Source organism: Tupaia chinensis, unplaced genomic scaffold, assembly GCF_000334495.1.
Source record: "Tupaia chinensis unplaced genomic scaffold, TupChi_1.0 Scaffold144482_1, whole genome shotgun sequence".
Taxonomy (NCBI): domain Eukaryota; kingdom Metazoa; phylum Chordata; class Mammalia; order Scandentia; family Tupaiidae; genus Tupaia; species Tupaia belangeri.
In genome coordinates this window covers 1,777,416-1,801,399 of record NW_006204341.1, presented here as the reverse complement: position 1 = coordinate 1,801,399, position 23,984 = coordinate 1,777,416, and the positions used below count along the sequence as shown (strand labels likewise).

General features: G+C 36.6%; 1 protein-coding gene across 1 annotated transcript in view; it reads left to right on the top strand.

Moving 5' to 3' along the window:
- DIAPH2 (diaphanous related formin 2) overlaps positions 1–23,984 on the top strand; it is a gene marked incomplete at its 5' end in the record, with an annotated part of 1,076,033 nt that overhangs the window by 792,727 nt on the left and 259,322 nt on the right. The window contains 1 exon segment of the mRNA XM_014583678.2: positions 3,222–3,386. Coding sequence (XP_014439164.1) covers positions 3,222–3,386 — 165 coding nt within the window.

The window sequence follows — 23,984 nt, the reverse complement described above, 5'->3', positions numbered from 1 at the left end:
CACCCCCCCAGGGGGGATGGCCACGCCACAATCCCTTCTTCTCCATTCTCCTCTCGGGATCTTGGGCATGCACGCACACGCACCCGGCGTGAGTATAAGTCATCGGGTCCGGGACTTGAACCGCGGTTGACTACATGGGAGTTCAGTGACATAGCCATTATGCTAACTGTTGGTCCCAAAGCCTGTCTGTTTTTATGCTTGATTATAAATGAATGGACACATGGGAACCAGCAGTTAGCGCAATGGCTATGTCGCTGGACTCCCACGTAGTCAACCGCGGTTCGTGTCCCGGACCCGGTGGCTTAAAACTCACGCTGGGCGCGTGTGCATGCGTGCCCAAGATCCCGAGAGGAGAATGGAGGAGAAGGGATTGCGGCGTGACCATCCCCCCTGGGAGGTGATTTCTTGCTTTCTGTCTCTATGTCTCTGTCTGTCTGGCGAGCGCACGCGCCCTACAGTGAAAATCTCTCAAAAAAAAATAATAAAATAAAAATAAAAAAAATAAATGAATGGACACTTAGAAATATGATTAGACAAGTTACGCTGAGATGGTGTTAGATGGAGGGGAAAGGGGGCAACCCAGTAAGGCCTGTTTGTCTAGATTTTTCTGGGACTCTCTGTGGAGGATTCCTTCCTTCTGGGTATGGGAATTAACCATAGTAAATGTAGGTGGTATTTAAAGCCATGGAATGAGACCCTTCTGGAATTAGAGAGTCTTTAAGGAAGAAAATAGAATTTTTCTGAGCATGTGCTTGCTATGAGAGAGAGGGGTTAGTTTCTATGACCCAGATCTGCCATGGGAAAGAGGAATCCTGGTTTCTCTGACTGACTTCTGGAGAGAAAGAGGAGTAGTTTACAGGAGGGCAAGAAAGGTGAGAGAAACCTTGCATCTGAGTCCCTTTTCAGTTCAAAGTAGTCATCATGACAATGTGGCATAAATTGGGGTATTATTTTCTACCCCCCACCAAGTCCCTATTATTGAGTTTTACAACTCTGAAATTTAAGTAGTAGTTTCCTGACATTTTTGAAGAGGTTGTTAGGAATTCAGGGCACAATAGAAGGAAAAAAATATGTAATAGTAGATGGTACAGTCCTATAGAAGTGCAAATTTATGGTGGGAGAATTATTTGTAATATGAGATTTTTAACCTTTTTTTTTTTTGAGAGGTTTTTGCTATAGGGCATGTGTGCTTGCCAGAAAGACAGAGAGAAACAGAGCGAAAGAAAGCAAGAAATAATTCTCCAGTGAGGGTGGCCACACCACAATCCCTTCTCCTCCATTCTCCTCTCAGGATCTTGGCCATGCATGCACATGCGCCCCACGTAAGTTTAAGCCACCGGGTTCAGGACTTGAACCACAGGCAACTACATGGGAGTCCAGTGACATATCCATTATGCCAACTCCTGGTCCTGAGGTTTTTAACTTCTTTAGGATAGAGATGAATTCTTTAATGATCATTGTAGCAATCTCTATGCTTAGCATAGTACCAGCCAGTATCTTGTATTCAGTGGGTTTTCAAAAAATAAAGTAAAAATTTCCTAAATGAAATAAAAGGATAAAACAGAATACTGTTTAGTTCCTTTTTACCTGCAGTCCACGTAGGATTTGATGATGTGGTTGCAATTGTGAAAGATTTCAGTGCTGACTTATGCCATCTATCCCTTTTACAAAGTAATCACTTTGAAGATAAGTGAAGAACTTAGGAGATTGGGTTGCTTTTCTTTTGTTACTTTGAAGATAAAACATTCCCAGACTTTTTCAAATTTTATTGCTTTGGTTTGCAGACAGAATTTCTGAAATCAGTTTTTGTTCTATAAGAACAAATTTATGAAATTGTGTATGACTACATGGACATGTTTTATCTAGTGAAAAACGGTATTACCATAAATGCAGAAAACAAACTTTGCTTTTTTGTTAGCTTTGGCTTTTTCTCTGTGTTGTACAGATGTTGAGCTTTCTGAAATATACAAACAGTTTAGTAATTTGCATTGCAAATAAATTACAAGTAAGTGCTCTTTGCAGAGTGTTCATGCCTAGCAAGTCCCTGGTATGAGTGTTTTATTTAGGGAAGAGAGGCTAGAAGACAAAAATCTCTATTTCATTCTATGCTAAGAAAGGATATTGTCTTATTGCTATTATACATAAGGTTTGGGATGTTTAACATTTTCTTAAAAACCAAAAATATATGGTGATAGCATCAAAGGTAAAATCAATGTATATGAAGCATTATGCACATTTTTGTTGGTAAAAAGAAAGAGAAGTCTATCTGAAATGTATTAATTCGTCCAGATCTATTGACATCGAAATGAACTTGAAGGTTAAAAGATTTCCTCCCCTTGTTGCAGGGAAGGGACTGTTATGTTGCTAATATAAAGTAATAAGTAGCATAAAAAAGAACAGAGATGGGGGCATCTCGCTTTTAAAATAGTAATGTATCCTGTAAGTGTCACCTGCAAAGTAATTTTCTAGAAATGGTCTGATTTCCCCATTGACTTCCATCGTAAAGCTATAGCTGTGTTCCCATGGAAAATAAATTTGGCCCCAGGTTATAATAAAACACACTGAAAAGTTCAGTAAACCTTATGAAATCAAGTATTTCAAGGCTCAATTATCAGTACTGATAAAATGATACTATCACCAAATATTAATACACTGTGGTGGATCTTAAAATAGTAGGCCCCAAACTGTCATTTTCCTTCTTTTACAATTCCAATTCTATTACTTTTTCATCTAAAGAAATTTTACCTCTATGATAATTATGATTTTTAATGAATTTAATTCTAATTTTAAATGTTGATTTTACTTCCTTTATGCTTAGTTCACTTCCCTTTCTTTGAAACATTCCTATCAGTTAAAAACAAGAATTTATTAGCTTCAGAAAAAGACCAGAAGGAAATGTTAGAAAATGCTCATAACACTTGCTTTTACATTGGAAATTTTGGATGACTTCTTTATGTCTTTGTATTTCTAAATTATACAAACTGTATATTTTTATGCTTGATAAAGAATGAGTGACCTAGTGTCTAGAATTGTGAGAAAATAAATTTCTGTTGTTTAAGCTACCAAGTCTGCGATATTTGAGCATGGAAGCCCTAGCAAACTAATACAGAAGTATTTATGTGTTACAGATGTATTTACAGAAGTGACCATTTGATTTAATTTTAACATCTAGTGATTGCCTTTGAGGTACTATTGGATCATGTTCCTTAACACAAAGCTACAGCTTTACAAAGACTGCCAGAGACCAATATGAAAAACTGTACACCATGTACAACAACATGCTAAAACTCTATGAGAGTCTTGGAGAATACTTCATTTTTGACTCTAAGACTGTGAGCATCGAAGAGTTTTTTGGTGATCTCAGCAACTTCCGAACTTTGTTTTTGGTGAGTAATAAATCTTAAGCATTTCAAGGACTCTTGCTTTTATTTTTAAATAACTTCTTCTGTTGGTATTTCATCTACCTTATTGACTATATTGATTTCATGTTATAGTTCTTTAACAGGAATTGACAGATATTTTATACCAGTGAAGTGTCAGAAAAAAAAAAAAATTGTTGGCCAACTTAAGGTATAATGGGGACCTAAATGTATGATCTTCAGCTTTACGAATATATGGGAAATAGTCTACTGAAATTTTATAGAATGAATGCATTGGTACTTAAGTGACCCTGATCTGTCTTTATCATAATATTATAAGTTTACCTAGCTGAAAAAATAATATTAATTATTAATTAACTAAAAAATTTGAATAAATTTTTTAGAGTTTTTTTGCTATAGGCCATGTGTGCGCTCCCCAGAGAGACAGAGACAGAGAGACAGAACGTGAGAAATCACCTTCGGGGGGATAGTCACACCACAATCCCTTCTCCTCCATTATCCTCTCAGGATTTGGGGCATGCACATACACAAGCCTGGCCTGAGTTTTAAGCCACCAGGTCTGGAACTCGAACCTCGGTCAACTACATGGGAGTCCAACAATGTAACCATTACACCATCTGCTGGTACCTTAATAAATATTTTAAAATGCTGTGATTTTTTTAAACAAGTTTCTTTCATAGCCTAAATGAGAGACTGATTCTGAATTGCACTATGTAAATGACCTTTGAGAATGTGGGCTCTTTTCTTAAACTGTAACTCTTGGAAATAGTAGTAAATATTAGTATTAATTGGAAGTGGGCAATTAGGATGCAAGTTATAATACTAGAAGAAAGCAAAGGCTTTGCTGTATAAGTTCTGTAGAAATACATCTTATACTGCATCTAATGAAGGAGTAGGAGCATAGACTGTAATTACAATAGTAACAGAAAATATACTCAGCAGTTGATATCAAATAGGTAAAGGTATGTTTGCAAAAACTAACTCTGGTGATTATCCCTACCCATAAGATTGGTTAGTAAATGAATTCACTGAGTTTGAGATATGTTTCTATCTCCAAAGCAGTTGTTAAAACAAACAAACAAACAAAAAACCTCCCTCTCTTAAACAGTGGTATTGCCTCACGAAATCAGTTGACTTTGGTGTGACTTGAACAATCTGTGAGATATAAATATTCCTGCAGAAACCAGTTACAATCATCTAGTAACTCAGGACATAATACCCAGAGCACACTTGACAATTAAACAAGCAGCTTTGGTAATAGGAGCTAAACCAAAACTTCCATAAATGTGACCATTTGTTTCCTTATTTGCTGAGAATATTAGCTGATTTTGGTCTTTGCCTTTTATTAGAGATACAGATTTAACTTTTTCATAGCATGTGTGCCCAGAATCCCAATATGATGGAGAAATAGAGGAAATGGCATTGCTGTGTGACTGCGATCCATTGGGGGATGCTTTTTTTCCCTCTCCCTCTCTCTCTCTGTTTCTCATCTCTCTCTGATGAGAGCACATGCCTTCTAGCAATTAAAAGAAAAAATGTAAAAGTTATAATTATGGGCTGGTTCCATAGTGCTATATTTTGGCTGGAAGCTGGATTCCATATGGCCAACTATGGTTGGTGTCCTGGCCCTATAGGCTTGAAAAATATGCTGGGTAAGTGTGTGTGCCCAGGATCCTGAACGGATGGAGAAGTGGAAGAAAAGGAACATTCTATAGTGAGGTCCTGTTAGGGATCTTCTCTGTTTTTCATGTTTACTTGTGGTCCTTGATATATATATATTTTTTTTTTATTCTATTGTTCACTTGCTATCTTTCTCTATCCTCTTCTCTTCACTTACCCCATTCCACACTGTCCTATTCTCATTAAGTACCTTCACTGTGTTTATGTCCTCCGAATTTTTGCTCTCTATTATAGAGTGCGGATAGTCGGTATATATTGAGTGGATACATACAATATCTTTCTTTCATAGCCTGGCTTACTTCACTCAGCAATAGATCCTCCATATCTGACCATTTTCTATCAAATTCCAGGGTCTTGTTATTTTTTATGGCTGAGTAGTATTCCATAGAGTATATATACCACACTTTTCCAATCCATTCATCAGTTTGTGGACATTTAGGTTGGTTCCATGTCTTGGCAATTGTGAATAATGCTGCAATAAACATGGATGTGCAAGCACTTTTCTGACTGAGCGTTCTCCTGTCTTTTGGGTAAATACCCAGAAGTGGGATTGCTGGATCAAATGGTAGTTCTATTTGTAGATCTTTGAGGAACCTCCATATTGTTCTCCACAGTGGTTGAACTAGTTTACATTCCCACCAACAGTGTAGGAGGGTTCCCTTTTCACCACATCCCCGCCAACACTTATCACTTTTTATATTCTTAATCTTTGCCATTCTGACAGGGGTTAGGTGGTATCTCATTGTGGTTTTTATCTGCATTTCCCTTATGATGAGGGATGTCGAGCATTTCCTCATATGCTTTTTGGCTGTTCGTATGTCTTCCTTAGAGAGACTTTTGTTCAGCTCACTTTCCCATCTTTTAATCGGGTTAATCATTTTTTTTCGCATAAGGCACTTGAGTTCCCTATGTATTCTCGTTATCAGTCCCTTGTCTGAGGCATATTTAACAAAAATATTTTCCCATTCTGAGGGTTGTCGGTTCACACTTGTTACTGTGTCCTTTGCTGTGCAGAAACTTCTTAGTCTAATATAGTCCCACTTGTCTATTTTAGGGATTATTGCCTGTGCTTTGGGAGTCTTATTTAAGAAGTCTTTGCCTACTCCAATGTCTCCCAGAGTTTCCCCAGCATTTTCCACAAGTAGTTTTATTGTCTGAGGTCTTAGGTTCAGATCTTTGATCCATTTTGAGTTGACTGTTGTTAATGGTGAAAGATGGGGGTTCAGTTTCATCTTTCTGCAGGTGGATACCCAGTTTTTCCAGCACCATTTACTAAAGAGGTTTTCCTTTTCCCAATGGATTGACTGATATCCTTTGTCAAAGATCAGTTGGCTATAAGCTTTGGGAGTTATTTCTGGGGTCTCTATTCTCTTCCATTGGTCCACATGTCTGTTTTTATGCCAATACCATGCTGTTTTGATGACCACAGCTTTATAGTATATCTTGGGATCAGGGAGTGATATGCCTCCTACTCCATTCTTCTTACGCAGGATTGCTTTTGCAATACGAGGTCTTTTATGGTTCCAGACAAATTCTATAATTGTCTTTTCTAGATCTCTGAAGAATATCTCTGGTATTTTGATTGGAATTGCATTAAACATGTAGATTAATTTGGGTAGAATTGCCATTTTGATTATGTTAATTCTACCAATCCAGGAGCATGGGATGTCCTTCCACTTTTTTATGTCACTTTCAATGTCTTTTTTAAGATTCTCGTAGTTTTCTTTATAAAGGTCTTTGACTTTCTTAGTTAGGTTTATCCCTAGATATCTTATACATCTTGTGGCTATGGTGAAAGGGATTCCTTTCTTCAGCTCTGCTTCATTCAACTTGTTGTTCATAAATAGAAATGCTATAGATTTTTGGATATTGATTTTGTATCCTGCCACCTTACTGTATTCACTTATTACTTCAAGCAGTTTTTTCATGGATACCTTTGGGTCTTCTAAGTATACCATCATGTCATCTGCAAATAAAGATATTTTCAACTCTTCTTTGCCTATTCGAATGCCTTTAATACTGTTCTCTTCTCTGATTGCAATAGCTAAGACTTCCAGTACTATATTAAAGAGCAGTGGAGAAAGTGGGCAGCCTTGCCTAGTACCTGTTTTCAGAGGAAAAGCTTTCAGCTTTTCCCCATTCAGTATAATATTAGCTGTAGGTTTTTCATAGATTGCTTTTATTGTGTTCAGAAATGACCCTTCTATACCAATCTTACTGAGAGTCTTAATCATAAAAGGATGTTGTATTTTATCAAACGCTTTCTCCGCATCAATTGAGATGATCATATGGTTTTTATCTTTCTTTCTGTTAATGTGGTGTATTACATTTATGGTCTTGCGTATATTGAACCACCCTTGCATCCCTGGTATAAAGCCTACCTGGTCGTGATGAATGATCTTTGTTATATGTTGTTGGATACGATTTGCGAGTATCTTGTTGAGAATTTTCGCATCTATATTCATCAATGATATTGGTCTGTAGTTTTCCTTTTTTGTCATATCCTTATCTGTTTTGGGGATGAGGATGATGGAGGCTTCATAAAATGAATTTGGAAGGTTTCCTTCCTTTTGAATCTTTAGAAATAATTTTAGTAAGATAGGGGTTAATTCTTCCTTGAAAGTTTTGTAGAATTCACAAGTGAAGCCATCTGGGCCTGGGCTTTTCTTTGTTGGGAGATTATTAATTACTGATTCAATCTCCTGGCTTGTTATAGGTCTATTCAGATTCTCTATGTCTTCCTGATCCAATCTTGGTAGTTTATATGCATCCAGGAATTTGTCCATCTCCTCCAGGTTATCTTGTTTGTTGGCGTAAAGTCGCTCATAGTATCCTCTAATGATATTATGTATTTCTGCTATGTCCGTGGTAATATTGCCTGTTTCATCACATATTTGATTAATCTGGTTTCTTTCTTTCTTCTTCTTGATCAGTCTAGCCAATGGAGTATCGATCTTGTTGATCTTTTCAAAGAACCAGCTTTTGCTTTCATTTATTTTCTGTATGGTTCGTTTATTTTCTATTTCATTTATTTCTGCTCGAACCTTTATTATTTCTTTTCGCCTGGCATTTTGGGGGTTCGTTTGTTGTTGTTTTTCCAGTTCTCTGAGGCATGATGATAAGTTATCTACTTGCCATCTTTCCATCCTTTTCTTATGTGCACTAATTGCTATGAATTTCCCTCTTATGACTGCTTTTGCTGTGTCCCATAGGTTCTGGACACTTGTGTCCTCATTATCATTTGTTTCCATAAATTTGTTTATTTCAGCCTTAATTTCTTCAGTAGTGAAGAAGTCATTCAGAAGTAGGTTGTTCAGTTTCCATGTGTTCGTGTGTTTTCGGGGTTGTTTCTTGAAATTAATCTTGAGTTTAATTCCATCATGGTCAGAGAAGATGCTGGGTACAGTTTCTATGCCTTTGAATCTGTAAAGGCTTGATTTGTGTCCTAATATATGATCTATCTTTGAAAAGGTTCCATGTCGGGGTGAGAAAAATGTATATGTTGTGGATGTAGGGTGGAAAGTTCTATAGATATCTGTCAAGCCCATTCCATTTATAGTATCATTTAAGTCCTGTATCTCTCTATTTATTTTCTGTCTAGAAGATCTGTCTATAGGAGATAACGGGGTGTTGAGATCTCCAACAATTATAGTATTTTTCCCTATGTCTCCTTTTAGCTCCAGCAGTCTTTCCTTCACATATTTAGGCGCACCTGAGTTGGGTGCGTAGATATTTATAAGGGTTATATCTTCTTGCTGGATTACCCCATCTACTATTATATAATGCCCTTCTTTGTCTCTTCTTACAGTCTTTGTTTTAAAATCTATTTTGTCTGAGATCAATATCGCTACTCCAGCCTTTTTTTGATTTCCATTTGCATGGAATATCTTTTTCCAGCCCTTGACTTTTAGTCTATGTATATCTTTATCCATAAGGTGAGTTTCTTGTAGGCAACAGATAGAGGGTTTCTGTTTTCTTATCCATTCAGCTAGTCTATGTCTCTTAACTGGGGAATTTAATCCATTGACATTCAATGTAATTATCGATATTTCCATACCTGATCCTATCATTAAGTGAGCCATTTTCTTAGTTGTTTTTTGTTCTCGTATAACTGTCTCTGATTTTTTAGTTTTCCTGGTATAGTACTCCCTTCAAAACCTCTTGAAGAGCTGGTCTGGTGTTGGTAAATTCCTTCAAATTTTGTTTATTTGAGAATGTTTTTATCTTTTTTTCCCATATAAAAGATAATTTTGCCGGGTATAGTATTCTTGGTTGAAATTGTTTTTCACTCAACACTTTGACTATGCTTCCCCATTCTTTCCTTTCCTGCATTGTTTCTGCTGAGAGATCCGATGTTAGCCTGATGGGGTGACCTTTGTAAGTAACCTGGCGTTTCCCTCTTGCCAACTTTAGTATCTTGTCTTTATCTGTTGTTTTTGCCAGTCTGGCTATGATGTGCCTTGGAGATGATCTTCTTGGGTTGATTCTACTTGGGGTCCTCTGTATTTCTTGGGTCTGGATATTTGAATGCCTTTCTAGATTTGGAAAGTTTTCTTCCAGGATCTCATGGAATAAATTTTCCAGGCCCTTATTATTTTCTTCCTCCTCCGGAATACCAATTATCCGAATGTTGGGGTGCTTGATGGTGTCCAGTATTCCTCGTATATTATCCTCATTTTTCATGGTTGTTTTCTCAATCTTCTTGATACTTTTTTCTAGGTCAGATGTTTTGTCTTCTACATTAGAGTTTCGGTCTTCTGCCTGGTCTAACCTACTTTTAATGCTTTCAAGGGAGGTTTTGATTTCCTCTATCACATTCTTCAAACCTAGAAGTTCCATCTGGTTCTTGTTTAGGGTATCCATTTCTTCTTTCAAGTCATTAAAGGACTTCCTCATCTCCTGGAGCTCCTTGTCTCTTTTCTCTTCCATCTCAGTTAGTTTGGTCACTACAAATATTCTGAATTCCTTATCAGACATGTCCACGATGTCCATTGTATTGACTGTGGGTGATGTAGGCTTGATGATTTCCCTTGACGGAGAGGCCTTTTGTTGGTTGCTCATATTTCTTGAGCCTTTGCGATTGTTCTTAGTCATCAGGTAATCTATATGTTTCTTGCTAACTTATTTAAGGTATCTCTGATTCTTAAAAGTTGTACAGGCTTAGAAGATTGATGATTTATCTTATGGTTGGCCTACCTGTTACTCACAATTACCATTAACTGTTGCCACTAGCCCTGGAAGGCCCAAAGTCCTCGCTGTATCTAAGGAGTGGTGAGCCTTCAACTGACCTAATAAGCAACACCCCAAGAGCAAAGAAAAACATAATGAAAAAAGGAAATCGTGCCGCGCGCTATTCAAATCACCGAAATTCAAAGAGTCCAAAGGCTAGTGGAAAAGGGTCAGAAGATGAGTGACAGGACCAGGTTGGTCGGGCTTGCAGCCTGGTGTCTGGAACTGCTGGCCGGTTTGATCCGGATTGCGGGTAGGGTGGGGTGGGAGTCCGCCTTAAAGTCCCAGACAACCAACCTGGGGTCCAAGGAGGAGGAACGGTGGGGATACATGGAGATTCGGAAGGGTCGGACCTGCAGCCTCAGTCCACCTGGTGTCTGGAACTGCTGGCTGGCTCGATTCGGATTGCCTTGGTATATATATTTTAAAAATAAAGTTTTAGGTCTGATATGAACACATAAACACCCAGGTTATATATACTTGAATTATTTTCAAATAGGAAAAACAAAAGTATGTTAAAAAGTGATAGAGGATCAGAAAATATATTTACTTCATTTGACACATTGAAAAAATAAATACGTTATTTTTGTAACATCAATGATTACTGTAGAAGAGTGATCTAATAAGTAAATGATATGCAGTGATTGAATATGAAAAAATTTTAAAAATAAAAAATATGCAATTTGAAAGATCTGTTTCATAATAAAAATGGGAAAAAAAGTAAATGTAATTGTCAATCTGCATTAAAAAGTACCTTTAAAAAAATGCGGACTGATTCCTAAAACATATGCCACTTTACCTACTCAGTACAGACACATAGTGATAGTGTACTTCTCCCATATTACATCATTCTTTTAAAGATAGTTCTGGTGTTGTAGCCTATGTGTACATATTAGCCAGATGCTTAGAAAACTCTTTACAAAATTGTACAGGTTGAGCATCTCTAATATGAAAAACCAAAATCTTAAATGCTATAAAGTCCAAAATTTTTTGAGAGATGACATTATGCCACAAGTGGAAAATTCCATACCTGATGACAGGTGATAAGTCAATAATGCTAAAATACAAGAATATTGTATAAAATTACCTTTAGTCTATGTATCAATATATAAGGTAGTATAAAAAGTAAAAACAGTTTTCATATTTAGACTTGGGAGTCCTTCCTCAAGGTACTTCATTATGTATATGCAAATGTACCAAAATTAGAACAAAATCTAAAACCCGAGACAATACTTTTTTAAAAATTTAATTTATTATTATTTTTAATTTGACCAGAGAGAGAGAGAGAGAGAGAAAGCAAGCCACCAGGTTGGGGACTCAACCCAGAGTCAGCCATGTGGGAGTCCAGCACCCTAATCACTACACCACCTTCTGTATCCTCCAAAACACTTTTGATCCTAAACATTTTCAATAAAAGGTACTTGTATAACTTCTTATATATAACTTGTTTTTAAAAAATGTAAAGATGTTATTATTCAGACCTGATTTTACATTCTGCTATTAAAACTAATTAGCTGTATGACTTTAGGTAAGTAATTTAATCATTCTTACTTTCCATTTCTTTTATTTTCTTTTTGTAAATCCAAGGGTGAGGGGCTGACATGTAGCGTGGTGGTAAAAAGACACTGGACTCCCACATGGTCAACCACAGTTCAAGTTCTCGACCTGGCAGCTGGCTTGCTTTCTAACTTTCTCTCTCTCTCTCTTCCTCTTTTCTCTCTCTCTCTGCCCCCCTCTCTGGACAAATTAAATAAATACATGAAAAAGTTAAATAAAAGCAAAGGGTGTTTTTGTTTTTGTTTTCTTGCCAGAGGTCACATGTAGTCACTGGAGAGAAAGAGAAAGCGAGAAATCACTCCTTCCACCTCTGGAAAATGGTCATGCCACAGGCCTTTCTCCTCGATCTCTCTCTTCTTTCAGGATTTTGGGCATGTACATAAGCATCCGGCATGTTTTTCAAGGTGCTGGTTCCAAGACTTGAATTTTATGGTTGGCCATGTGGCATCGAGTTGCCTTTACTACCAGGCCACAGACTGGCTCCAAAGAGTTAGATTTCTAATTTATAAGAACTTATTCCTGTTCTATAAGACACAAGCAGAATTTCAGAGATGATAGAGTCAGAAAAATTACATACATATACAGGCTATATTTTATGTCTTTTTACTGACTTCATTGTCCATGTAGCTTCAGTACAGAGAAAGAATTTGTCAAAATATATTCTCATTGTAAATAATTTGATATTCTTATGTCCACCTTGATGCTCATTTAAGGTAGCATCATGTGGGGGTTGGGGCAGCAGATGTTGTAGTGGTTATGTCACTGGACTCCCACATGGCCGACCGCAGTTCAAATTCCAGACCTGGTGACTTTAAACTCACGCTGCGCATTTGTTCATGCGTGCTGAAGATCCCAGAAGGACAATGGAGGAGAAGGGATTGCGGTATGGCTATCCAACTGGGGGTGATTTCTCACTTTCCCTCTCACTGTCTCTGCTTCGCTATCAGTGAGTGCATGCACCCTAAGGCAAAAACCTTTTTCATAAATAAATAAATAAATGCTAATGTCTTGGGAACCTGTTAACATAAACAAAATCTTACAATGTGTCAACCAATCTGAAATACTGACCTAGCATTTTCTCCTGTCTAGCTGTTGCTATCTTTGTCTTTCATAACACTACTGCTACCAAGACCCTGTAACTTATGCTATGCAGACATAAAGTATTATTAGCCATTTTCTGACCATCCTTTCAGTTATTTATTTTGAACCAACTTGGTTTTGTTAATGCTCTGGTCCAGAGAAAGAGGAAGAGAATAATCTCTCTATATCCATCAGTAGAGAGAGACAAACAAATCAACACAATATAATTTGATATGTGTTGCATAGGAATATGTTAAAATGAGATGATGATACAAAGGAAAAGCTGCCTAACTCTGTGCTGGCCAGAAAAACCTTCATGGAGAAAGTTACATTTGGGCAGAGTCTGAAAAAATCTATAGGAGTTTGACAAGCAGACTTTGACAAGCAGGTTTAAGGATTTTACACCTGACCTATAAGCTGAAGACTCCTAAATCAACATCACCAACTTCAGTCAATCATTTGTACTCACCATGTTCCTGTTTCATAGTGAGCTTAAAGTGATTTCACTCTCCCAGGGGAGGGACAAACCCTGAAAAAAATACAAAAATTGTAATCGCCAAAAGTTCCCATTTTCTTGGTGCTTTGTGTGTTTGGCCTCAGGGTTCTCAGCGCTAAAAGCATATTGGACTATAGATGGAAGCAATAAAATACCAGTAGTGCTGAGAAGAAAATAAGAGTTCTGATTCATGTGCTACCAAAAATTACTTCCAAATGAGCTCAGAATTTCATCTTGGGAGATCTATTTGGCATGTGTAGCATAAACAAAATGCACATACCAAAAAATCTTCCTCAGAGAGAGATATCCTCTAAAGGATGGGGAATATGAAAATAAACAAAAGGGATTGACACTATGGATTACAACCTTTTATGAAGTGATCACATTCAATAGAATGAAAGCTGAATGAAGTACTCTCTACATGATACTGTTCTAGTAATTGTTATTTTTTAAGAATTGTTTATTTAATTCCATCTGTTATTATTATTATTTTTTAATTTGTCCAGAGAGAGAAAAAGAAAGAGAGAGAAATGGAAAGTGAGAAAGCAAGCCATCAGGTCCGGGACTCATAATGTTGTAGGCCATGTGGGAATCCAGCACCTTTAACCACCATGCCACCTGCCAGCCCCTCTATTAATTATTAATATCACTCATATTATGTATTAGTTAACAAGGATATTAAACATACTCAAGATGAATATACAGTATATTAGCCTGGAAATATACATAGTTAGAAGTATTTCTAAATTCATGACTAAGACTGTCTTTTAGTTAGTTTCTCTGAGATTTCATCAGAGCTTTATAAAAAGCCTATAATATAGGCAAGATTAATTAACCACCACTAAATTTAAGTTGAATATTTTGTGGAAGAAAATCAAATTCCGTATTTATTTAATATCTAAACATATTTTTTGCTTATTCTCCTTTATGGTTCAGTCATTCTACTAGTTCAAAGAGTTGACTGCACAAATAGTCTTATTTTCTTTTGAGATATTTTGAATAAAATATTCAGAATCAGTGAACCTTATATGTTTCACCATGCAGTATCTTGCTTAGGCATAAAAATTAATTTCAGCTGTTGGGGAAGTGTTTGAGGCAAGTATTATACTTCAATAACTTTCATAGCTCCCAATAAATTATAGAAAATACTTCTTTTCTCTTTTAGATCCGTTAGTTTCCTGCTGCTTCTGTGTGTTTTTGTTTTTTCTTAAAGAACAATATGTTATTCAGGCACTCTATAAATATTTGTTGTGCATGTATACTCTTTCTATATCTCATGTAGTAGAAATATAGGAATAAGGCTTTGTAGACTGATTAGATTCATTGACATAACTTAAAAAGAAAATATTACCATTATTACATTAATCATGCAAGCAGACTTCCCCTCAATGAAATAAATATGTGCTAGTGTTCATTTGATAAAGTTTGGAACAGCTGTTAAGCAAGCATTCAAATGGCTTAAGTGTTTGAAGGCTGTGACATCCATGTTTTTATGCCATTGTTTAGTTTTGTGCTTCTACCTCTTTGGTAGCTTTTGATTCCATCCATTTCTTTCTGAGCCCACTCACACTATTTAAGTTATAGGCCTCCACCATTCCTCAGCTGGTTTATACCTAACTATACCAGACCTCCTGACTGGTATCTGTTTCTCCTTCTCTTATCCATTTCTATCTTCCAATTCATTCACCACATTCTAGTCCGAGTAAAATGTAAAACACAACAAGAAAGATAATGTTCCTTTTCTGACTTCAGATTCTTTCATGATTGCCCTTTAGCCTTGGAATAAATTTAAACTTTTGGAAATTAAAGTGATTTGCAAAATCAAGAGAGCTATGGTTACTTAAAACCCTGCCCAGTTTGCTGCTGAATGGGCCAGTCACTTACGTAGTGAACCTCTTCTTCCCAAATTGGGAAGGTGAAGTCTGGGAAATGGAAGCAGCAAAACCATACAACAGCAAATTCCTAAGAGGACCTGAGCCTCTTAGAACAGAGAGACTTTTGAAGCACAATATCCAAACTAGAGGAAGTCTGAGAGGCTAATGTGATTGTCATTATGCCTTAATTATGCCATAGCTGATATGACATATTGAGTTATAGTAACCCAGGCCATTGTTATGTTAATATTCATGGATTTTCTTCCTTCTGTCTTTAGTGATTGTTCTTTTAAAATCTAAACTAGTCTGAGTTCTCCCTGTGTAGCCAGATTGGCTTATGGAGATACTTAATTCTGAGAAAATCTCATTTCTCTTAAGCCATCTTCTTCTTACAAGGCCTCAATCACATCTGAATCTAAACTATAATTGGAAAGCCAAAGTGAGCATGTGCATTTAGTTAGATTCAAAAGACTAAATTGATAATACACAGAACATTTTATTCATTCATTAAAGGCAATTTTCTTTTAGAGAAATGAGGATGAATTTTTGCATAAAAAGATTGTGTATATAATTCCTGATCCAAGAAGACTTAAGTTATTTCGACACATTTTTAAACCTTCAATTCACAAAACACTTGACATTTAAAGCAAAACTTTAGAGCATGATTATGAAAGTGGTAGACTTACATAAGAAAGCAAATATACTGTTTGACAAAGTAGGTCTTAATCAGTAATATCTGCTAAGCTATTTAGAATCCCATCATCCAAAAATCTCTATTACATATCTTACATATCTCATAAGTTGATGCCTCTTTGTGTTTTTTTTTGTTTTGGTTTTTTTTGGGTTTTTTTTTGGGGGGGGAGAGATTTTCACTGTAGGGCACGTGCGCTCGCCAGACAGACAGAGAGAGACATAGAGACAGAAAGCGAGAAATCACCCCCAGGGGAGATGGTCACGCCGCAATCCCTTCTCCTCCATTCTCCTCTCGGGATCTTGGGCACGCACACACACGCGCCTGGGGTGAGTTTTAAGCCACCGGGTCCGGGACGCGAACCTCGGTCGACTACGTGGGAGTCCAGCGACATAGCCATTACGCTAACTGCTGGTTCCCCATGCCTCTTTGTTTTGCCAATAAAATGGTAATTAATATTATGAAAATAACCTTGAGAAATTGCCAGACTCTAATGTGTCTCTTGAATAATATAGTTTCATTGCTAAGCTAAATATTTTCTGGTGTCATCACTTGTGAATTCAGGTGTGTGTGTGGGGGGGTCACATTAGTAAGAATCATCACCAGCGGATGCTATACTGGACTCTCACATGATCAACTGCAGTTCGAGTTCCAGACCCGGCAGTTTAAAATTCACACCAAATGCGTGTGCATGTGTGCCCAAAAGTCCCAAGAGGAGAATGGAGAAGAGATGCAATGTGGCCATCCTCCCTGGGGGGGGGGGGGATTTCTTGCTTTCTATCTCTCTTTTTCTGGCAAGCACATGTGCCCTATAGCAAAAATCTCTCTCAGAAAAAAAAAAATCATCCTATAACTATCCCAAGTTGCCTCTTCTTCCCCCCCACTGCAGAAGGCAAGCTCCCTGCCATCTCCACTCCCAAAAGTGCATCTGGTGTCATCTCATATATGCTGAAAACATGTTATCTATAGTCACCAATGGAAAGCTGATCACAAATGAGTAATAGAATGCCTACTATTCTAGCGTGATGAGCATATGGCATTAAACAAAACAGACCAAGTTCTGCCCTTCCTGTCTTGCTAAAGCTCCAACTCTCATCTGTTAAATGCTTTATTTTCTGGCAAATCTTCTTGGGGTTCCCTTAAATGAAAATGCCTACATATGGGTCAAGTGTGCAATCTCCTACTGCTCCTTTGCCACCAATTCTTGAAGTACCATAGTAGTGATATGCTAAGAGTAGAAGTAGCCATGTTTCACGGGACACTTTATAAAAATGGTTCCTTTTGCTTCTCTTTTTATCCCTTTCTCCTTGGAGGCTTTAAAAAATGTTTCAAGTCCTAGAAACCTAAAGAGGATCCTAGTATCTTAAACCCCTCCATTGCTCTCCTTCATCCTCTTCTTTCAGGCACCTAGGCATGTATCCTCCTTTTCCTAGAAGCCAGGAACAAATAAAATGTCATCATAAATCCTTTCATGCAAATAGAGCCCCAAGGGCCCTTCAACTCCCTCTAGTTAATCACATACACCCAGATAATTCCCTTTGAGCTCAGCTGGGACCACCCTGGCTACATAGCCTTAGGTTTATTTTGATCTATTGCAACTCTTTGAAAATAGGCGATCCATGTAAAATATATGGTAACTCTATTAAGTAGAATATTTGACCAGAATACTTCATTCCCCAGCTGTGCCAGAGAGCAGACTTGACTGTATTATACAGATATCATTGAATTTCTCTTTAGAAAAAGATGTCACCTATCAACTGTTGTATTCTGTTTGACTGTTTATTTTTGGCTAGAAGTGGATGTTCTATTTTTCTGATATGATTGTTCCTTGTATACAAAAGCTAAATATTATATCATAAGGAACTAAAGGAATATGTAATAATGGCATACATAGTTGAAAGAAAACCCAAATTTCCCAACATGTTAAAAATGCCTATTGGTATAAATGTTTTTTCAAAAATGTGTACATCTTATTAGGTTTTTGGAAAAGTCAAGATATATTTTTCTATGCAAAAAATGTGTCATGACTTTCTAGGCAGCCCAGTAGGTTAATATTATAAAGCAAAACTATAGATGTTTCTATAAATATTTCTAAAAGTTTTCAGAATTATTTATGACAGTGTGAATACTGCCCTTTAATAATCTAAGACAGTGTAATAGTTAACAATGAAAATATTAACAAAATTAGTTCAATATCTCCTTTTCCTATTAAAGTTTAATAAGAACTAGAACCAGGAAACAAATGCAGTAACTTTATTTCTCACAATGTCACCTCATATATAATTTTTCATGTAGGTATTCCCCATAAATAAGTTATTATTGAATTATGTCCAAACACCAGGAAGTAGGAAAGTTATAAGATAAGCAATAGGGTGTACAAGCTGACTTTTTCAGGAGTTTCGTGATTGGCCAAAGATACTGACTGCTTTCAAAGCATGCCTGTATATAGCTAGAGCATGAAAATTCCTATAGTCAATGCTGCAGGTGCCACTGAGTCCCAGCTTACTGAGTTTTCCTTCATTCTGCATCATCCTCCTTTGTTTGCCCATTCACTAATCAACCTTTTAGCAGAACATTTGCCCCAGCTCCTGTGTAAAGTAGTAGGAGGCAGGACTTTCCTGGGAATTGTGCCCATTGAGCTTCTTTTGTCTTATCTGCCCCCTCCTTTCTCTCCCGTTTGTTTACCAACTTGTTTAAGTCACTTTCACTAAGAAGTCCTCCCTAACACTCCCTTTTGGTCTAGATAACCCTTCTGTGTGTTTTCATACCTCCATCCTAGCACATTTTACCCTGTCATGATTTCAACTCCATAGCCTCAGTGATTAGCACTAGGGTCAAGTTCCATGCTAATCACTAAAGATATGTATGAATGATTTACAGTCTTACGGGTTGATGATTGGAAGTGGAGGAGGAGGATTGCGGCATTATCAGACCCTGTAGAGGGTGCTCATCACTTTCTCTTTCTCTTTTCCCTTTCTTTCATGTATGCTCACACACTCTCATGAATAAAGAAAAATATTTTTTAAAAAAAGATTTAAAAAATGATCATTTGGAAAACAATGTGCAGTAATCTAAATTAGTAAGCAAAATCTGTACTGTGAAATGACAAAATTACAACAATTTAGTTTAAAGATTTTAACTGACTATATTTGTTCTAGAATTGGGCAACACTTTATTTCATAAACAGAAAAAGCATTTTGATGAGCTGAGCAGAAGAGCTTGGTTTTATAGACACAGAAGGCCAAAGGAAGCAGAAGCAAAGAACTAAAACCAGATTGGTCACTTCGGATTTACTTTTTTTGTACAGTGGGCACAGGAAGACAGAGCAAATAGAATAGTAACTGGTTAGTCAGGTTACTTTTTTGTAAGTATGAAAGCAGAGGGAACTTCATTACCATGCCAACCGAAACTGGCACATTTGGAACATTGGGCCATTATCTCTCTCTTTCCTGATTTCTCTGAAGGTATAACAGTTTAGTTTGGGTTGGTTATATAGAACTTATGTATAAATGACTCCATTTTGGTTTTTAGTCTGATTTTTGGGGGCCTAGTGTAGGAACTTAGTCCAAAACAATGGCCTCCTATAAATTTTATAATAGTACTGGACAAGATAATAACACGTATATTTATCACATCAATTTAATGTTTTAATAATTTCTTTTATCAACTTCATTATTGTATTGTTTTAATTACTCATATTGTATGCATTATTGAAAGCTATCCTGGTTCACATGGCTCGTAAAATTTTTATATTATCAATAGTGCATTTAAATTGTAAAAAAATATAAAATACAGATGACAAAAAAAAGAAAAAAATCAACTGAAATTATACTACTCAGAGATAATTAATAATACCTTGGCATATAGCCTTTCTGGCATTTCCCTGTATATGTACATATATATTTAGATTGCAGATTTTTTTCTCTTAAAACGATAATAACAAAAGTCTTGTTGAAAGTTAAATCCTAAAATTTGTATCAATTTGTAAAAAAGTTAGTGGTTGGGACCAGCAGGTTGCATGATGGTTAAGGAGTTGACCATGATTTTAGTCCTGGACCAGTGGCTTGAAAATCATACCAGCATGTGTGTGTGCATGCATAAAATCCTGAGAGGAGAGTGAAGGAGTGAAGGAGAAGGAATTTCAGCATGGCCATCCCCCCTAGGGGATGACTTCTCACTATCCTTCTCTCAATCTCTCTTTGGCGAGTGCATGAGCACTGTGACAAAAAACTAAAAAATAAGAAAACGCCTATGTGGATATGTCCATCAGTATTCACTGTATACTGCCAATGAATATATCTTCAGTTGTGATTAAAAATGTTAATTGGCTTACAAACATCTGGTCTTTGGCACCATGCTAACAATCATGACTGTTACAAGCTAGCTATAAATAGATCGATGGAAGCTTACTTTCTCTTTTTGTTTTCTATATAATACCTTAATCAAAGTTCCTTGAGGCTGGGAGCCTTAAATAGTAATTGCTGAATCACCAGTTGGGCCTATTTACACTAGTGTTTCCTAAGCACTCTGCTACTGGTCTCTGCTATGTACTTTCATTTAAGAATCACTGTTTACTTCAACTGAGATATCTTTGTTTTATGGAGAAATGTTCATATTGGGCCTTATTTCTTGTCACACAGTAAGTCAACTTTCTGAGACAATAAGAATTTGCTTAGAGAATGGTGTTATTACAGGAGATAATGGCCAAGAGGATGGTAGAGTCCATGACTCTCAAAAGTACCATCTCCACAATTGAGAGGCAAGCAGGGCTTTTACACATAAGTCAGGAGTGTAGCAATAAGAGAACCTAGTGGGAGGAATACAGGGGCTTCTGAGAACAGTTTCTATGATGTTATTATTATTATTATTATTATTATTGTTATTATTATTATTTTCAATTTGCCGGAGAGCGCTTGCGCTTGCTGAAGAAAAAGAGAGGGGAAAATTGAGAAAGTTCCTCCTATAGGGGATGGCCATTCTACAATCCCTTCTCTTCCATGTCTCTCTCCTGGGGTTTTGGGCATGCATACATATACACCGAGTGTGTTTTCCAAGCCTTCAGGACAGGGACTCGAATTCTGTAGACAGCCTTGGGGGATAAAGCTCACATCACCACCAGGCTACTGGCAGACACATATGATGTCATCTTTAAGGATGGTGCTGTGTTTTTGATGCTGGGCAGTCTCTCAGGAGGATGCCAAGTGAGATGTTATCATCAGATCAGATTGGGTAAAGAACTCAAGACAAAGCACCCTTAAGACACCTAGGTCTCTTTAATCTTTATATGCTACCTGTGACCATGTCTTGCTAAAGTTTAACAATTAAGGCTACCATAATGTGGTAACTGTAGGATCCTGATCACAGTGTGCAGATATTATCAATTAGTGAGGAGGAAAAGAGAACATGAATTCACCTTATTGTGTATAAAACTTATTTTTTACCTCTGAGAGATACCATTTCCATTTACAAATGCACATTATTCATGATATAAGGGTTTGTAATATATTCAGAAACATTCTTACAAAAGTAGTATTATGATTTAAAATGAGATTAAGTGTCCAAAATATATGTCTTGTGTTTTTTTTTTCTTTCGTTTTCTCTCACCCTCTGATTGAGCCAATTTTTAATATTTTTAATTGACACACAATAATTGTACATATGTATGTGGTACAGTGTGATTTTTCAGTACATGAATATGATGTATAACAATGAAGTCAAGTTTAGTATATCCATCATCTCACACATTTGTCATTACTTTGTGCTAGAAACATGTCATTACTTTTTCCTAGAAACATTCCAAATATTCTTTTAACTATTTGTAATATACTATTGTTAACTATAGTTGCCCTACTGTGCTGTTGCCCTGCTGTGCTATAGAACACTAAAATGTCTTCCTCTAATCTAGCTATACTTTTCTATCCATTTACAAACAACTCCCTATTCTCCCTCTGGCCCCTACTCCTACCTGTGGTTACTTGTTCTCTAGTAACCACTAGTCTCCTCTCTACTTCTGTGAGGCCACCTTTTTACTTGCCTCAAGTGAGTTAGAACATGTACTTTTACTCTTTCTGTGCCAGGGTTATTTCATTTAACATAATGTCCTCCAGGCCCATCCATATTGCTTGAAATGGCAGGATTCCATTCTTTTTGATGGCTGAATAGTATTCTATTGTGTATATGAACCATTCTCTTTATCCACTCATCTGTGGATAGACACTTAGATTCATTCCATATCTTGGCTATTGGGAATAGTGCTGCAGTAAACATTGTAGTATAGATATCTCTACAACAAACCAATTTCTCTTCCTTTCTATATATGGCTAGTAGTGGGATTGCTGGTTCATATGGTAGTTTTAATTTTAGTATTTTGAAGAACCTTCATACTGTTTTCCATAATGTCTGTACTAATTTACATTTCCACCAACAGTGTGAAAGAGTTCTTTCTCCAAATCCTTGCCAGCATTTTTTGTTCTTTTGTCTTTTGGACATTAGTTATTCTAACTGGGGTGATATGATGTCTTATTTTAGTTTTGATTGCATTTCCCTGACTATTAGTGATGCCGAACATTTTTTCATATGCTTTTTGGCCATTAAAATTCTTATTTTCAGAAACTGAACCAAAAGTTTTAATGTCTTAGAATATAATCTCTGAAACTATTTTTTAAGACATAAAGCATGTGTAATCTTAATGATGAAAAGGCTATTGTTTTTACTCATATATCTGTTTTAATGTCATTTTCTATAAGCATTTGGTTTCATGATATCATAATTTCCTCAAATTTTTGATGGGGTGAATGAGTGAACTAGAGAATGTGTGGTATTCCTAAAAAGCCAGGGAATAGACCATTAATCCATTTATTCTCTTGGCAATTTAAAAAGATGCTCAAAGTCCATTTTTCTTTAGGGGTCTTATAAATTCTGTGTTCAAACTATTGGATTACTCAATATGATTGCTTAGTTGAGTCATTTTCAGATTTCATTAACAAAGCACAAAAGAACTAAACTTATATCAGAGAGTAGAGTCTGGAATAGTTTATTGTTTTTCTCTGTGTATTTCATCTAGAAGAAAATTTTATTGTTTTTCTCTGTGTATTTCATCTAGGAGAAAAAAAAAGACTGATGTACATTAGAAGAATATAAAATCTACATTGGTTAAAAAGAGAAAAATAGATGGTTATCTAAAATGGGATGGAATAATAAATATCATATTGACCAACATCATCTCTAGATGGTAGATACAGGTTGATGGCTTCAAAAACTTAAAAATTGGGAACCAGCAGTTAGCGTAATGACTATGTTGCTGGACTCCCATGTAGTCGACCGTGGTTCGCATCCCGGACCCGGTGGCTTAAAACTCACCCCAGGCGCGTGTGCGTGCGTGCCCAAGATCCCGAGAGGAGAATGGAGGAGAAGGGATTGCGGCGTGACCATCCCCTCTGGGGGGTGATTTCTCGCTTTCTGTCTCTATGTCTCTCTCTGTCTGGCGAGCGCACGCACCCTATAGCAAAAAACCTCTCCAAAAAAAAAAACTTAAAAATTTATTTTGGATGTTAAATATTTTAGTGTTTTCAGACATCCACTTTCATCAGCTTACATCTACAGGAAAGTATTTGCACAAATGTTTGCTTTTTAAGTTAAAGTATAAGATTTTAAAATAAAATTCTATCTAAGCTTAAACCTCTTTAATACCTCTTTGGTAGTTGTTCTTACATACGATATTGAATCTTTAAGAATAGAATATTTCCGAAGGAACATACTTTTATTACATTTGAGCATTATTTTTTCAAATGTTAGTGTTTTTATTCTTTTGTTTCATTGCCAGAGGTACATGTGCTCACTGAAGAGAGAGAAAAGACAAGCACCCTCCAAATCAGTGTGGTCATACCACAATCCTTTTACTTCCATTTTTTCTTCTCATTGTGATTTGGGGCTTGCACACATACATGCCTGACACGTTTTTCAAGCCATTAGAACTGGGATTAGAACTGTGGTTGGCT